The sequence below is a fragment of the Pectinophora gossypiella genome, chromosome 1 (assembly GCF_024362695.1).
Source record: "Pectinophora gossypiella chromosome 1, ilPecGoss1.1, whole genome shotgun sequence".
NCBI classification, from domain to species: domain Eukaryota; kingdom Metazoa; phylum Arthropoda; class Insecta; order Lepidoptera; family Gelechiidae; genus Pectinophora; species Pectinophora gossypiella.
This window is the reverse complement of record NC_065404.1, coordinates 3,014,947-3,032,251: the sequence shown is the minus strand read 5'-3', so window position 1 is coordinate 3,032,251 and position 17,305 is coordinate 3,014,947. Positions and strand designations below refer to the sequence as shown.

Here is a 17,305-nt window from a genome sequence, read left to right as displayed (position 1 = left end):
TAATAATAATTAAGTTGATAGCAGGTTACGTATTTGGAGCTCATCTCTTCTGAGGTCAATGAACGAAGAGTTTATAAAGTTAACCATAAGTACAACTGGAACTAGTACTTAGATGAAATGGAATAAGAATTTAGTGATGTAGATAGTGTCATTAAAGAGTATGAAGGAGGTTTAAGTGAATAATCCTGAAGCATAGGAAAACAAGGGAGAACTAAGTATATGAGCTTTAAGAAATAACTAAAAGCATATGTAGTTAAATAACTTCTAAATAAATCAATAAGCTGCACAAAGCTGGAAATGATAATCATCACTAATTAAAAATTACGCTCTTGTCGGTGTAGCATTCTCCATGTTACTTTTTTAGGAAAAAATAAGACAGTGGTTTTCCTTTTGCCTTCCGCCCCTCAGTACTGTGACTGACGCGAGTGGGTTGGCGCTCAGAGTAGACTTCAAAACCTTACTAGGACTCCTGTCCTCCGCTTCTGAATAGTACTGTCAGTTACTGCTGCCCTCTGTCAGGTTCCAAGTTACAGTCCCTGTGACTTCTTGCCCCTTTCGTCCTGCATAGCCGTACCGATGGGTACCATCTCCGCCTCTTATTTAAAATAAAGGCGGCGCAACCGTTGAGGTCTTCACCCAAAATGGAAATGATAATGACGAATCAAAAACATCTTACACATATGAAGGCGTAATATACAATGCAAACAGAAATATGTACCTTCTAACAGCAGCAAGTGACATTAGTGAATCACCGCAATTGAATGCTCAAAAAGGGGCTTTAACACACGAAAGACCTTGTACATCAAGACATGTATTGTTGCCAAAAGCAAGGCTTGAATAATTAACATAGAGGAACCAACAAAAGAACGTTAGCAACTGCATTTTGAAGGAGACGCAAATACCTACTTTATGAATTTCAAAACTAGCCTTCTTTTAATACAGTTTTATCACAACGCTAATAGCAGGAGCAGAATAAATGCAGCGGAAATGAGAGCGTAGGGAAGTAAAAAACTCTTTATTTTCTCTTCACAAAGGTAACATAAATGTAATCTTAACTAGGGTAATGACACATGCTGTAGTTCCTTTGTGAGAGACTGGTATGACCCTGTCTGACAGATCACCAGGGTCCAGGATGCGTGATAGAATAAGAAATAGTGTGATGATGAAGTTTTGTGTGAAAGAAAATGTACTGGGGAGAACCCAACCGGCGAAAACACATATGCCGGCGAGGACTTTGACGAGAGTGAAAGAAGCTACCTAAAAGAGCAAACTAAAAGCAGAACTGGAAATACTTTAGAAAATATTTATCTACCCATCTAATTCAATACAACCAGCAACATTTTTCTAACCGGACCTGGCACTTAGCCAAATATTGCACTGATGTTGTTCTTAATATCAGATCGATTGAATAGTATTGTGTATGAAACGAGCCCACCCACAGAGGCTAGTCGAAGCCTCAAGGCCGTCGTTACACCTACGATCTACTTACTAGAAAGGATCCCATTGTGTAGTGATGCATTTGTTCATTGTCCAAAGGCATTATTATAAGATGCGATTTATTTTCGAATTCGCGGACTTAATGCGCCCTAATGATGTGCAATGTTTATTAATGAAATAAGCCATTACGTTGGTCGTATTATTTGTTATAATCTTTCGCTTTCTGTCAGTAGTATTCAGTGAAGTGTTATTGTTTGTTCTAATTATGTTATTGCCTAACGACATTTTAATGACTGTGGGTTTTATACTGTTCAAATTATGCTAAACATTTGTATTATTAGTATAATTGCTATGGATGGAGTAAAATAGTGAATCTGAAAAATAAAGATGTTCAGAAGTCTAGAAGAACCTTATTAATAAACATTATTATTTGCTAGGCCTATAACACAACATAGCATGCAACACAGCATGGCCATGTCCCAATTGGGGTAGTCGGAGGTACATCCATATCACCATATACCAAGTCAACAAAATCTGTCACTTAAGAGTAAAACGACAATACAAAACAAGACTCATGACATTGGATCCCAAAATCCCACATGAAGTGGTGGTCCTTGATCTAAATCCTAGTATCAGATTCAATGACATTTGACAATGCGGCCCGGAGTATACGCGGCGCTTGCGCCACACTTTTACTGTACATTCGGATCTATTGTACATTAGCGTATATGAGGTTAAACAAATATTGGGAAAGAAATAAAAAGGCCGAGATATTCATAATGTTAAGACCTTCAGTCGAGCGTATATTATTTATGACTTATGTAAAAAGGGCCAAAGAATTTGATAAATAGTACCTTCAAAATATGTTTTCTGAAGTGTTCAAAACATTATCTCCTATTTCTCAAATCCTATCCACCAATATCGGAATTTACTTACCTAACTTTTTTTTCTTCCACCTATGCTTACTATAATAGTAAAGATTAACCATCGTAAAAACACTCTAACCATAGTTTAACTCTATGATCTATGGATTTCCGAGCACAGATCATTATTATAATTGCTTATTCCCATATCTTACACGGTGGTTAGGCCCAATTTCGTCACTTTCGATATCGAACTCTGTTCTGTATCAACCACTGTTATTAGAGGCTTGGATCGTTACGAACTATCGCTTGACTAACTTCATAGACTCCCTGTTTGTCTAGATAGAATTCAGTGACTCATCGATCGTTCATACTTTTAAGCGATCCATTTTTTTTGTGAATTTTCACATCTTTCGTATCTTGGTGCGTAATGATGATCTTATTGTATGTTTAACACTTTTTATTGCCTTGTCACCAGGGGGGTTAAAAAGGTCACATCTAAGCAATTCATCTAAAAAGCAATATTGCTATTTGACAGTTGTTTGCATTGCGCACTTACTTTTATAAGCGCGAATGTCGCATGTGATGAATTGCTAAGATTTGGCATTTTTAACCCCCCAGGAAAAATAATTTCCAAAACTTTGTATCCACATTTCTGTTTTCACGATACATACGTACGCCACTACTGCTTACCATTACTACTTGTACTTACTAACATTTTTCTTTACATTTTTTGCAGTTGTATGAACATTTCCTCACGGAAAGCAAATTTTTTCTCGTTTCCAACGAATCAAATGAATGTTGTAAATATTTTGAAGTGTAACTGTGATTCTTTACTAATGTAGGTATTTATGAAATAAGTCGGTCGACCAGTTCGGGCTTATCTAGAGATAAGCTCCTTAATCTGAGTGTAAATAGAAAATGAATCATTATTGATCCTGGTTTAAATTATAGACATATCTCACCCGCTCAACCCGTTTCAGACCACCCATATTGAACTGGAGAACAAAACAAAGGATTTTTCGTGTTCTAAATGATGTTTTTGATAAAACTTAGATGCATATTGGAATAAAGAATACAGGAAATGAAAGAATCTATACAGGGTGTTAGTGACATCGTAACGAAAACTTTGAGGGATGATTCAGGCCATGATTCTGAGTTAATATCAAGTGGAATTTTCCGTCGCAAAAGTATGGAATGGAAAATAATTTAAGAAAACACAAAAAAATTCATGAATTTTCCGACAGGAAATTCCACTTAATATCAACTCAGAATCATGGTCTGAATCATCCCCCTCGGTATTCGTTACGGTGTCACTAACACCCATACCTACTTGTATGGCTACCTGTAGTACTGGTAAGGGGTGTAAGTGACATCGTAACGAATACTGAGGGGCCGATTTAGCTCGGTATTCTGAGTTAATATCAAGTGGAATTTTCGATCGCAAAAGTATAGAATTAAAAATAATTAAAAAAACTAAAAAAAAATACATGAATTTTGCGACGGAAAATTCCACTTGATATTAACTCAGAATCATGGTCTGAATCATCCCCCTCAGTATTCGTTACGATGTCACTAACACCCTGTATATTATTTGTTAAGGCTAGGTATTATAATGTTTGAGTGGCTCTTGGGAATAATGTAGACCATAACGTCACAATCATAATTATCCTACATAAACAAAATTGCAACAATGCCGTCCCGTATGTCTTCTATATATCACTCCCAAATTATTATTCTCCAAGCTAAACTCTAATAACATAAGATTTCTTTATCCACCGATAAAATTCACATGACCTTATCATATCAGGTAGCCAATCTGAAGACGTCACAGAGATAACACGGTGTCAGACAAGATGAGAAGAAATCAATCCTGATAACACTTTCTTTTCCACTGCTCTTGAAATCTTAAGTCCACCAAAACAAAAGATAAAAATAAAAGTAAGTATATAAATATAAGCAGTGCATGTATAGTACTGCATTAATCTCTGCTGAAGTAAATAGTACTAACACAAATTGTGCTGAACTGTGTTGCAAGTTTAGGTATTTTTAACCTAATTATTAAGATTGTCATTAGTGTTAATGTAGATTTAGTATTAAAGGTGGATGAGACGTTCGTTACATATGTAAAAAATTACGATTCAAAGTGTAGATAACTACATCACCTACTAAATAAACATATTTTTTAATTGTACATGCATAAGATTGTGAATTCGAAATAACTCAATTTGTTAAATAAAAAATATTAAATTCTGTTCTAAATTAAATTGAAAAGTATATTACACACAACAGTGACATAAATCTGTCGGAAAATATTGAGAATAACGAGAATAACCTACAATATGAAACAGCGGAATCTGCTAAAGATGATTCCTTTGTGAAATGCGATAAAATCCGTCCGTTATAATATACCTAACATTTAAGATTTAAGTCAAGCAGATTGGAGCCGACGACAACCCGGAACTCACGAAACATGAAACATCAAAAATGAGCAGCGATCTAAATACGTAACGATGTAAGCATCCAACAACAAAAACCTCATTTAATGCCGAAACGACTGTTAGTGTAATTTAAATAACAGCTTAAAATGTACTCCAAAGTGTTCATAAATCCACCTGATCTATGAATCTACAACACCGTGGGAACATTGTAAATTAAAAACTATATCATAAATCTTGCACTAAAATATTCAGGACACAATAGGCTAGGATCGTAAAAACAATAATAAAAAGGAAGAAGATCATAAACCGGTCAAAGCCGCTACACCCACTGCTCGCATTAAAACTGACAAAAGTCCAAAAACCGTGCAGTTACCTGAATAGACACGCCATTATTACGTAAAAGGCTACATAGACGTTTCACGCCGATTTTAATACGAAAAAATAACGTTACAAGCCCATTTACGAAAGTTAACAAGCACTTAGAGCGCTATCTGCGGCGATCAGAATCCCATTCACAATTTGCACCTATCATCGCCTTTCCCACGAATGCAAATTCGCTTATTACACTATCGTCTTACAAGTTAAAAAGAAAAAGGCTGGACCACGATACCTCGTCTCGTCTAGCCACGGTTCCCAAGCCACAAAAGATAGGGAACGTTACGAAACGCACAATTTCATTAAATTATCTTCGCCAGATATTTAAAACAGGTTTCCCCTTAAATTATTAAATGGGAACACCCAGGGGCTCTATCGTCGTTTCCCAATTATTAAGATACAAAGTATGGAGTGTGGAGCAACGCAATGAATAATTCACAATGAAAACATCATTTGTCCAAAATGAATTACGATGCCGCTGGTTCGATTCTAATAGTGTTACAAAACGATGTGAAGTGGGGTCGTTACGGACGGTTACTCCGTCGGCGTGGTACATAAGAATGTCATTGTTATCATTAAAAACATCACTCATTTTAATAATATCGAGTAAGAGTTCCTCATCTCATCAATTTAGTATAAACGCGCTATTACTTGGTAGACACAAAGGTGCTTGCGCAAGTAAAGGTCCGGTTCGATGCTCGCTTTCTCAATTTCAAGTGCAGGTTGTAATTTTTTAAGTCCGGTGCAAGTCGGTGCATCGTAAGGCTGTACTTAAAATTACTTAATGCAGCATCGATGCACACAATTAATGTTTGTTGGTTGCACAATGTATAATCGTGGGATTTCTCTTTCAAATTCAAATGACCGAAATGTAATTGACTGTTTGGTATTGAAATATGATCACGTTTTGGGTAACAGATGTGTTTTACGGTATGTTATGATAACTTCGTCTAGTATCGTCAAATATTGGAAGGAAACAGTAGTAGATGCAGGTGATAGGTGACATTATATATAACGCTATCGATGAGTGAAATACCCAACCCATAGCAACCCATAGCAAGTGGACGAAAAGGATCGATCGTTGAACACCCTTCGAGTATTCCTTCACCTCACCCTAACCTATGCTAATTGGAATAAACACAAGAGCTCTTATGGGACTGAAATAATCTACTAACAGCTGCAACATTGTGTCATGGAAGCAATACTGCAATTTGACATTTGCGCATATAAAACTAAGTGCGCAATGCAAACAAATGTCAAATAGAAATATTGCTTTCTTAGATGAATTGCTTCGATGTGGCCACTTTAAACCCCCAGTTATCGGATATTTATTTATTTATTTTATTTTATTTGGGTAGCTTACAGCCTTTTTTACAAAATGAATACTTATATACCACGCCGACGGAGTAACCGTCCGTAACGACCCAGCTTCACATTTGAGCGCTTATTTGCCTAAGCTTCATAAAATGCTATGAAATTATGAAAGCTGGTTGTTAAATCAATTTATTTTAATAATAATGAAATGAGCTGCCGGCGTCGGTGTTTCCATCTCGTAACCTGGGTCACGGGTGAATAGGCATCATCAGGGTAAGCTCGCTCCACCGTCGACCCCTTCTTTACCTCGTGGAAGAATGGGGTCAAACCCATCTTAATTAAAAAAAAATCCCGGGAACGAATAAAACGTTAAAATGTTACGGTTTAAGATTTTATCGGTTTCCTTAAAACAAATTATTAATGTTAGCTACAGTTTTTATCGCGGGAATTTCTCAATACAAAAGTGCTACCTTATTTATTTAGTAAACCAGCGCCCAAATATCCGATCTTCTTCTTCTAGGGGAGGGATAGTGTCCTTTCTTATATGATGGACTAATGTTATGGGAGATAGGCTGATCCCATCACCATAAGGTTCATCATATCCAGCTTATGACATCGTTTCAACAGTGGCTGCACGTTGTGTTGATTACTTGTGGTTCTGCCCACCCTATTAGGGATCACGGGCATGAGTTTACCTATGTATGTATGTAACGACTACGGACTTACATCAGTAAGTAGTAACCGGGACCAACGGCTTAACGTGCCTTCCGAAGCACGGATCATCTTATTTTAGGACAAAAAATGCCTTTAATGTCCACACTACGGATCACATAGTGATTTTTGTAATAAGTCCCCATAGGGATTCGAACCTGCGACCGATCACTGTTCATGACTGTCCAAAAGAAGTGATGCAAGAAACTTCACAAGATCGTGGCATGAAATCAATCAAAATCAATAACCAGTATTTTTATAGTCCATTGCTGTTTGTCAACGCCTACACGGAAGAGTGGTCCACACATGAGCTGCTGTGTTCCGGGCACTGACTTGCCTTGGGAGTATTAAGAAGGTATTCAATAATGCCGAAAGCTACCAAGTTTACAGTGAATGCATACTAAATAAAAATGCGAAAGTAACTCTTTCCTAGAACGCGTGTCAGGGGCGCGAATCCCGGCTGGGGCTCTAAACCACTGAACTTGTCTTTATGAGTTCGTAGACAATTCATAAGTATCACGTGGTTTCCATGATTTGCGGCAATAAGGCAATAGGCTCGCCTACCATTAGATGGGACCTAAACTTAGCTGGCGAGCAGTGTGTGTATGATTCTTGCGTGAAGCTGTCTTTGTTTGGTTCTTAGAAATAAAGCAATCACCAAAGTCTACACAGACACAGTCGCGAGCGAAAGGCTAGTTTAGATATTACCTTAAAAACAGTGACTTTAAATCCACACTGGGCCCGCGTGATGGTTTAAGGCCCGATCTCCCTATCCATCCACAGGGAAGGCCCGTGCCCCAGCAGTGGAGACGTTAATGGGCTGATGATGATGGCAGTGAGTATAGAGGACCCTTAAGACCATTTAATCTAAATGTTGTGTGACACCAACTGGCGATTACCCCTGTATGCACTATGGGAATGCACCCAAAGACAATCCCCGGTTCGTGTAGGACTATTGCAGATTATGGGAACAAAGGGAACTGGGCTATTGGGTTGGGGGTTAGTGGACCGGGATACTGGAGCAATGAGGGACTATGGCGCCTGCTCGATCAATGTTGATAACTATAATTATAATTTAAATACCTAGCTATATCAATCAATGTAGTTACTGTTTCTCTTGACGATTATTGGTACAATATTAGCGTTCTATAAAAAAACTACTTACATCAAAATTTCCTTTCACAAAAACAGTGTAGAATTTGTCAACAAAGAAAATTCCTACAGACCACAACTTTGCCGGAGGGTAAAGTAATAACATAAGTAGGTTCCATCGCAGAGGCCTACTTAATGAGGTCCGTAGCTAGGAAACACAATATTAGAAAGTATAGAAAATGCTGTAGGTACACGTACGTCGAACTTCACCGATAAGAAGCTGCGTGCCATAAAGCCGATAATTACCTGTTGATAGCAAAGTCAATAAAACAATAAGTATGTAAGTACCTAATTATTTTCAACTTTGCATTTAATATTTTGTGATTACTATTTCAATGATTATGGTGTAGGGTAGGGTTTAAATGCCACATAACAAGCAGTATTCATCTAGCTTCTGTAAAAAACCAGACCAAAATCTTCAGGTTAAGTAAGCAGACCCTGTGAAAAACGGGATAATTAATGCTATGGAGATGATGAAGAACCAATATTCATCTAAAAATCAATATTGCTATTTGACGTTTGTTCGTGCACTTACTTTTATATGCGCAAATATCAAATAGCTACAAATTATAAATTGCTTTTTAGGTGAATTGCTCAAATGTGGTCGTTTTAGACCCTAACAACAATTCAATTCAATTTTTTATTTGTGTTTTTTTACATAATTTATCCGTCTTCTTGCTGTACCTCTTACAGGAAGACCGGGAAATAGGTATTCTGCGCACCTTCTAAAATGAAGAAGTTGAAATTTCAGTGTTGCTCTTTGAAAAAATAATCGCTGCACCCTGACCTTTTTTTCGGTGGACCGCGGCACCCATTTACATATAAATGTATGTATGTGTGTGTAGAACTTCAATCCGGGTTATTTTTAGGTTAAGTAATTAATGTTATTAAATTGTTTAAGTAAATGTATATGTGTGTCGTAGTGTGTCCTAGAAACACATTTGTGTTATTACGTGTATTAAGTATTAAGAATGTCATTACTTATTAAGAATTAATACACTACTTTATCTTAGCTAAATATAGGCGCAAAATAACACTGACTCAACCCTACTTTGCATACGTCAAAAGCAAAAACTCAAAATCCATCTTATCCGAGATAGGCTAGCTGACGTAAGATAATGCCGGCTGATCTCCCTAGAAAGGACCTCATCAATCAACCGACAGCTGCTCAATCAATCACCAACTAAACAGAAAACACTTGAGTTTTAGTGAAAACTATTTCTTGTGCTAAATTACTTAAGCGAGTTTCCTTTAGTCTCATTTATTATCTTTGCATACAAATAAGCTAATTATAAGCTATCACGGAATGCTCTGGGAGTACTGGGTGAGATGGGAGTCTCGTATCCCTGATTTAATATGGCAAGAACCCGGTATTATGCTTTTTAATTATTACGGACTGTTTCGCAATCAACTTAGTTACCTGGACAATCTTATTCTCATGGTCAGGACAAAATAAAAAAATAGATATGCCTAAAATAAAGAGTATTCAAACAGATATCAACTTAACACAGCGCGAAATAAGAAAGCAAATGACTCGAGATAACTTATCGCAATCAGAATCAAAGGTCGTCACACAGAGATACTAATAGATAAAGACCAGTGTTACACAAAAACACAATATACAACAACCGACACCTAATAAAGAAAGTCGATAATCATTCAATAGTTCTGATAACCATCGATTATTTGACGTTTCATAGTTTCAAATCCGCTTCAGCAAGTGAAAGCTGGTAGGAACATCTATTTTTATGCAAATTACCTACTATTTGTTCCATACATGGTTATGGATTAGTATCCAATTGATACATGGAGAAGTTGAGTGGTACAACTACATAGAAATATCATCTATGTGTGTTACAGAATCACGCAAAAGTGTTACCGAATGGCATCGTCTCCCTAGCGTTATTCCGTTTTTTACAGGGTCGGCTTACCTAACCTGAAGATTTGACAGGTCCGGTTATTTAGAGAAGCGACTGTCCGTCTGATCTTCGAACTCGCGAAGGGAAAACCAGCCCAATACGGGTTAGGTCACATACCTTCGAAATGCGTATAAAACTAATGCATGTTACGGAAATGTCTTGTAGGCATTAGTAGGTAATACCTATCACCAGTTGCTCATCTGTTGTTATTGGAAGAAGTGCCCCTGTAAATATCATTTAACATCAATCTAATGCCTTCAAACTTCAATGCTTGAGGGTGACAGAACCCACCTGGACACCTCAGGCATGTTGCCCTAACATTATTACCGGATAAATGCTCTCAAAGCCACCTATCTTGCCCGAAGCAATTAGTATAACACCTACTGCAGTACTGAAGTGCACAGAATACTTAATAATGTTAAAAAAAGCTCTTGCATCGTTACAACTAAACACTGCACTTACAAAAACTAGCACAGGAAGTCAAGGAACGCTTGATAAAAACGTGCTGTTAGCAAGAAAATAGCTTTATCGCTTTATTGAATTACTGCTAAATTGTATCAAGCGCCTTATACAGAAACAGTTTTCTAAACAACATTTTCATAGGCTTTCCCCGCTCATTAGCACGTCAATGTGGTACAAAAAGGTGTTCACTGGCAATCGAGTAAGGAAGGCATCCTAATGCAGGGTGATAATTGCACGCAGGCTTGTCACGTGCCGATCAGACAGCTCATTACGAATACTCGTAGACCTGCCTTGTCAATGAATTCTTTCATCCGCATCTACGTACGTACAGTCATGAGCAATATCATGTACCCACTTTAGAACTCTGTCGCACTATCATATTCGACATTTAATGAGGCTTATAGTTTAATTTGTCAGAAAAGTTAATGTGACATGGTTGCAAAGTGTATACATATTAGGAAAAACAGCTGAACAAAATTCACACCACCTTGCGTAGACATTGAGTTCGAATCTAAACGACAAAGCATTAGTTTTATTATTGACTCATTGCTCACAAAACTCGTGAAAACTGTAAAAAAATACTCCCACCATAATTGCCAACCTTACCTAACTCTCCCGCGTGCATCCCTCTCTCTTCCACTCATTGACAGCAATAGACCTATCTGTATAAGTCCTACAATCAAGTATTGATACTTCTAGTGGCAGTTCAATTCTAAATACCGCTCGTGTAATCGATAGTACCTGGGTACGAAGTATCACCCGCAAACTGCATTCATGCAATGTGACATCGTCTGTACTTTAATCCCATTTATTGCACGCCGACCCTCACGTGACTACACGTAAAGAATCCCTAATACACTTGCGTGCCTATTTCAAGTTATTTCAATAAATTCCTTCTACTGCATTATTCGTTACAAATAATGATGAAGATGCTTCCTGTGTAGCTGCACAAAACATTTCATGTTAACTTTATTGTAAATCAATAATATATTATTCAATGCATTACAAAGGTTATTTTACGGTATTCAATGATACTTTACGGTAGTCTACGTATGAAATTTTCTTACAATATTAATGTTTGTATCCGAGTAGAGTACTTACAAGTATATTAAGTTATAATCTCAGCATACCACAAAGGAGTTAGATAAACACTACGTAAATAAATATCCGTTATAATTTAAAACGGTTACTAACCTAAAATAAACATGAGCCGATAATGAACTCTCAATAAAAAGCAAATGAATGTGATTATTTTAAAACATGAGTAACGAGTTCATTATCATTATCAACACGCTGACATTGGGTGAAGTAATTGATAAATTACTGACGCAAAATCTCTGCTCCGTCAACAACATGCCTTAACTGTGTTCAGGAAAATTTCAAATCAATCTCTTTGCAATTTCTCTCGGCCTTGACGATAAATGTTTTAGAGGTATTTTCAGGAGCATGTGCTCGAACGGTCTACGATCATTTTACATCATCATAGAAAGCTCACAACATTCTATGTTGCTCATCGACGCAACGACGGGCCGATCTTGGACGATTTTTAGACAATGATACTCGTTATTTATTAAATCATTACACGGTTTACCATATTGATTTTAAGCCATATGATCAAAAGTGGCTACAGCCATAAATCGCAGCTTATAACGCAAAAACCACTGCGTTAAACCCAAAAATCCCTATGATTTTTCATTCGAGCTTTCGACAGAGATTTAACATTTTAAACGGCACGGATAGAGTATCAAGCATCCTTTCCATTACACTTACTTACAGAACATAACATACTTAGACAGACATCTCTTCATAACGTCGCTAAGGCAAAGCTACCAAGCGCATTTATAAAGTCGATGTCCTTGTCAGCCCAAGGTCGCGATCGATATCATCCAACCCCCTTCACTACGTCACGCAAGGTGGTGACGTCACCATTGCATCGCCCCTGCGGTTGTAGGGGGTCGCGGTTGGGTAGCCCGGGCGGAAGGAACACGAAGGTCTATTTACAGCGACTCCGTATAAAGGTACGATACTATTAGGCGCTTGTGACCCCGTAGCGTAATAATATATAATTGTTAGCCAAACTTTGGAATCGCTACGCGAAAAGGTATTGCGACCGACTGTTCGTGAAGTCACTTTACCGACCAAAAAGGGGATAAAAGTTTTCCCACCAACCTCGACACGAAGAGTAAGTGTTTTCTTTCTATACCTACTCGTACTACTTACTCATTAGTAGCAGTACCAAATATCTCAAAGTTGCCTCGCTATTCAAATCTAAGCGTCTTCAATAGGTACACGGATGAGGGCTATGATGATATTTCTCGAGCAAGTTCAAAATGAAATCGGATGCATTTTCAACTCATGTCAAATTAAACTCGAATATTTCGAAAGTTAAAATAGTCACTGTCGTACACTACCTAGCTTGGTTCTCAATCACGGAACGCCGGTTCGAACCCCCGTCCTCCGCACCAATGAGTTATTAATTCATCTTCAGTGCAGTTTTCACTAATACAGTTGGCTCGACCATTATAGACGGTGATGGCTCACCTATCACGTTCGTCTAACAGGAAGCTCAGTGAGGTGGTGTACTTAGTTCATCTTACGATGGATGTACCCTCGGACTGCTCAAATTAGGATATAGTCGTGAAATTATGTCAAATAAAACAAATTTAGGGCAGCAGTAACCAAGTCAGTACTATTCAGAGGCGGAGGACAGGAGTCCTAGTACGGCTTTGAAATAGACTATTCTGCGCACCATCCTACTTGCGTCAGACAGAGTATTGCGGGGCGGAAGGCAAGAGGGAAACCACTACCCTATTTTTCGTTAAAAAAGTAGCATGTAGAATGCTGCACCGACAAGAGCGGCTCTTAATAATAAAATTAAGATGCCGAAGGTGGCGATGAAAACAACTTTTAACTGGTATTTATTTTTCGCCGGTAAACTGTTTATATTCCGCTTGTCGCTACTCCAAGGTAAATACGGAGGTGTCACTCAGAAGGCACTTACGTCTATTGCTACCTTTCCTGGAAGCTCGGCAGGTAGAAAAATGACGGATAGTACGATTTGGGATTGCGACCGCAAGGTCCTGTATGTCGTCACATCATATTACTAGTGAGTGACAAACTGAAATAAGAGTATCTATTTAATTGTATGTAGTTACAATCAAACGGAACAATTAGTTCACTAGTGGTTATATTCCAATAAGATAATATTTTACAACTCTCACTGCGCGGTAAGAATTAGATCTGTCAAAGTACGCTAGTGTTGTGACGTTCATTAGCATAGTGATATAGCGAGATTAGGTCAATCGATTCTTTTCTATCTAACATGACTTTGTATCAGCTGTAAGCCTTCACATAAGTACATAATAAATTAATTTTGATTGAAAACTTGATTTTGTAACAGAACTTTGTCAATAAAGGTGTTATCTTCTATCGTGTGGATTGTGAGGTGGATTACCAACCCCATCAACCCTGGTGTCAGGTTTATTACTGAGCCGCCATAGGCCCCTGTCATGACTCATGTAACGACATGACGAGGTTGTAAAGTTAGTAAACTTACATCAGTAAGTAATAACCGGGACCAACGGCTTAACGTGCCTTCCGAAGCACGGATCATCTTACTTTTTGGACAATCAGGTGATTAGCCTGTAATGTCCTAACCAAACTAGGGATCACAAAGTGATTTTTGTGATTTGTCCCCACCGGGATTCGGACCCGGGACCTCCGGATCGTGAGCACAACGCTCAACCACTGGACCACGGAGGCCGTTATAATTTGATAACTGTATTAATGTAATCATTAAGTGTCATCCTCTAACAGTTCCTAAGAAAATGGATCTTCACCTATCTTCACAGGCAGAAAGATGGATATTATTTTGAGGTAAATACAGACGGAACCCTAACTTTTACAATATCACTTGTAAGTATTTCTAAACTGTATCCTGGTTCCCTATTTTATCTCAAAGCAACAAGACTTTAAATTCTAGAACGTTCGGTTCCTTTGTCATCTAAAGCTACCTCCTATATTTCTTTTTTCGTTCGGAAATTCGTAGGCGATCTATTTAACGATAGGTTGTAAAATGGATTTCTATGTAAATTGATTTTATTGGTCGCAGTCAAAAGAGACCGCAGGTCGTTTTTTGCAGCATTTGGGATTTTTTTTTTTGAAATTTATTGGCCAAAGAAAAGTTTAGCCTGTTAGATAGGTAGTATAAGTAAGTACTTATCTATAAACTGGATTATTTTTTGTTGTCAATCTAAAATTATCCGTTTGATTCGGCAGCCAATTTAAAAATTAGTTAGTCTTCGTAAAATAGTTAAGTAGGTAGGTACTACCTAGTAATGTAAGTGTAACTTTTTTCTTATAAAGTTTTATTATTTCTAAAAATGTGGGAAGCGTATAGGCTACAAGGCCATAAAAACATTAAATTACTAACAGGACATCAAAATTCCATCCCATAACAATAACATAATCAAGTGCGACTGTCCTTATATTTTGGGTCATAAAAGTCGTTTAAACTTTTTTCAATCCCAAAACCCATTTCGAGAATTCATTTGAGGTGTAACCGAATGATGTTTTCGTAATTTATTGTGCCTTCTTTACATTTTTATTATAGAACTTGAAGTTATCCTTATAAGTAAATATATGGTCATGATGGTAAAGGAGTTTTAAGAAAATTATATCGTTCAAATTCTTAAACAATTCATTGATACCTATTCGTTCCGGGACGGGACCCGTTTCTCATAAGTTAGACACGATGAGCGGAGAAACTGTACTGACTGACAGCACAATACTGCTGGAAAACTTATTGCTTTCCAAGCAAAAAGATTTAGTAGAACGCTCAAGATAAAAGCAGTAATGTTTATCGACAATAAGTGAGTTACAATGAAGAGAAACAATGAGGGACTACGGCAATTAACGGCAAAATCTTTAGGGCAAAAACCATAAAGTGAAAATTGCCTTAACGGGATCCAACTTTATCAGTTCTTCCCGTTCTTTACGCGTATTATATTAACTGAAACGAAATCCAAAAGATAAGCCGATATTGAGAATAACCGGTCCGATATAAAATCCGTTAAAGAGCTTAGTATTTGGTTGCTCGGCACATACCTATTACAAGAAACTTTTAAAAATAAGCCTGCTGGTTTTAAACACTCGGTGAGTTCGAAAGCGTATTGCATCGCAAATGAACACTTCACGCACTAAAAGCAGATTAAGAATAAAATGGCAAATTGCAATCTACTAAACAAAGCGTGTGATAAGCAGCACGGAAACAGGTATTCAGGCAATGACTTAACACTTTATCGGCTAAAGGTTACGGTTACGGTCTTCTAGCACGGTCTTCAACCGTGTAAAGTATTCCAAGAATGGCATGATTTATTTACAAATTCACGTACCTACGTGACCGCTTCGATACCTACTAGGTACAAGATAATTTGAAGATACGACAAGGTTGTAAAACTAATTAGGTAGGTACCTCGTACCTACGAGCGCGCGAATCGCAAAATCTTTGGAAATTTGTTAGTGTGAATACTGAATATCCATAAGGTGCCTCCTGATATGGCCCCAGTCGATAATAATTTCATGATAAGGAGTATTGATGACGACACGCTATCAAGTTTTGATTGCGTTTTAGTGACAAACATTTCGTAACACTGAAAACTACCGGAGTTGTTTTGAAAAATAGTCCAAACCTTGTCGGTGAGCGTTTGATAACAATTAGCAAAGTTTACGACTATAGGTCATTGCAGCCGGTTACCTATCTACTTCTAATGTCGCTTTACGATTAATCAAATCACATCTATGATGATAATACTCCTAGATATAGGTAACTTAACTATCTACCTATTCCGTGGTAAAAATACAGCCGCCAGGTCTGCCAAATCAAAGTAACAAACAAGGAATAAAGTTTTCATAAAACCCAAATCAAAAAGACTTAAATGACAACATTGAACTCACCTCCTGGATGCAGAAGTGTGCTGGGATGTACGCTGCCATCCTTATGAAGGAGAACATGCCTTGGTTCGGTCACTGAGTAACAGGTGGCTCCTTCAGAGTAACATTTTTGGAAGGTCCGGGCTGCCTGGTAGAACAGAGCCCACGCGTGCTCCTCGCTGATGGTGGAGTTGAAGGCCTGCAGGATCCGCTGCAAGTTGATGCACTCGGCGGCATCCAGCGAGCACTCGGTGCCGCCGGTCGCCCCTGACCCTTCCTTACGCATCATCCCGCCGGACTACCCCGCAGAACATCCCATCCTTAGTCAACCATACGTTCACCCAGCTCACAACACAAGATCCCACTCGATCGATTGTCACACCAATTTTATCCTTCAACACTGCACTAAGAATTTTTATGTCACAACAACGAAATAATCGCAAAAAATTCAATATATTTGTTTTACATAGCAAAATAGTGTGTTATTGTCACTCCCCCGAAATGTCACTGTCACGTTTTCGTTCACAAAGTGGGTGGGTGCGATTTTGGGTTTTGCGTTGATGCGATCGCGAGCACGCGTGCGCGGTGCGGCGGGCGGCGCGTGACGTAGTACAGATCGTGCGACCGTGGCGGCGTCTGGGCGCAGACTGGCGCTCGGCACGGCACTCGACCGTCGGGCTACGAGCCGGCGGCGCGTGCA

General features: G+C 38.2%; 1 protein-coding gene across 2 annotated transcripts in view; it reads right to left on the bottom strand.

Annotated features, from left to right (window-relative positions):
- Positions 1 to 17,238, bottom strand: part of LOC126380002 (protein spire) — a 208,860-nt gene extending 191,622 nt beyond the window's left edge. For both annotated transcript variants that reach the window (XM_050029105.1, XM_050029179.1), the window contains exon 1: positions 16,630 to 17,238. In XM_050029105.1, the coding sequence (XP_049885062.1) occupies positions 16,630 to 16,894 (265 nt within the window). In that variant the 5' untranslated portion in view covers positions 16,895 to 17,238. The remainder of the gene's footprint in view (positions 1 to 16,629) is intronic.
- Between the last annotated feature and the right edge of the window lie 67 nt (positions 17,239 to 17,305).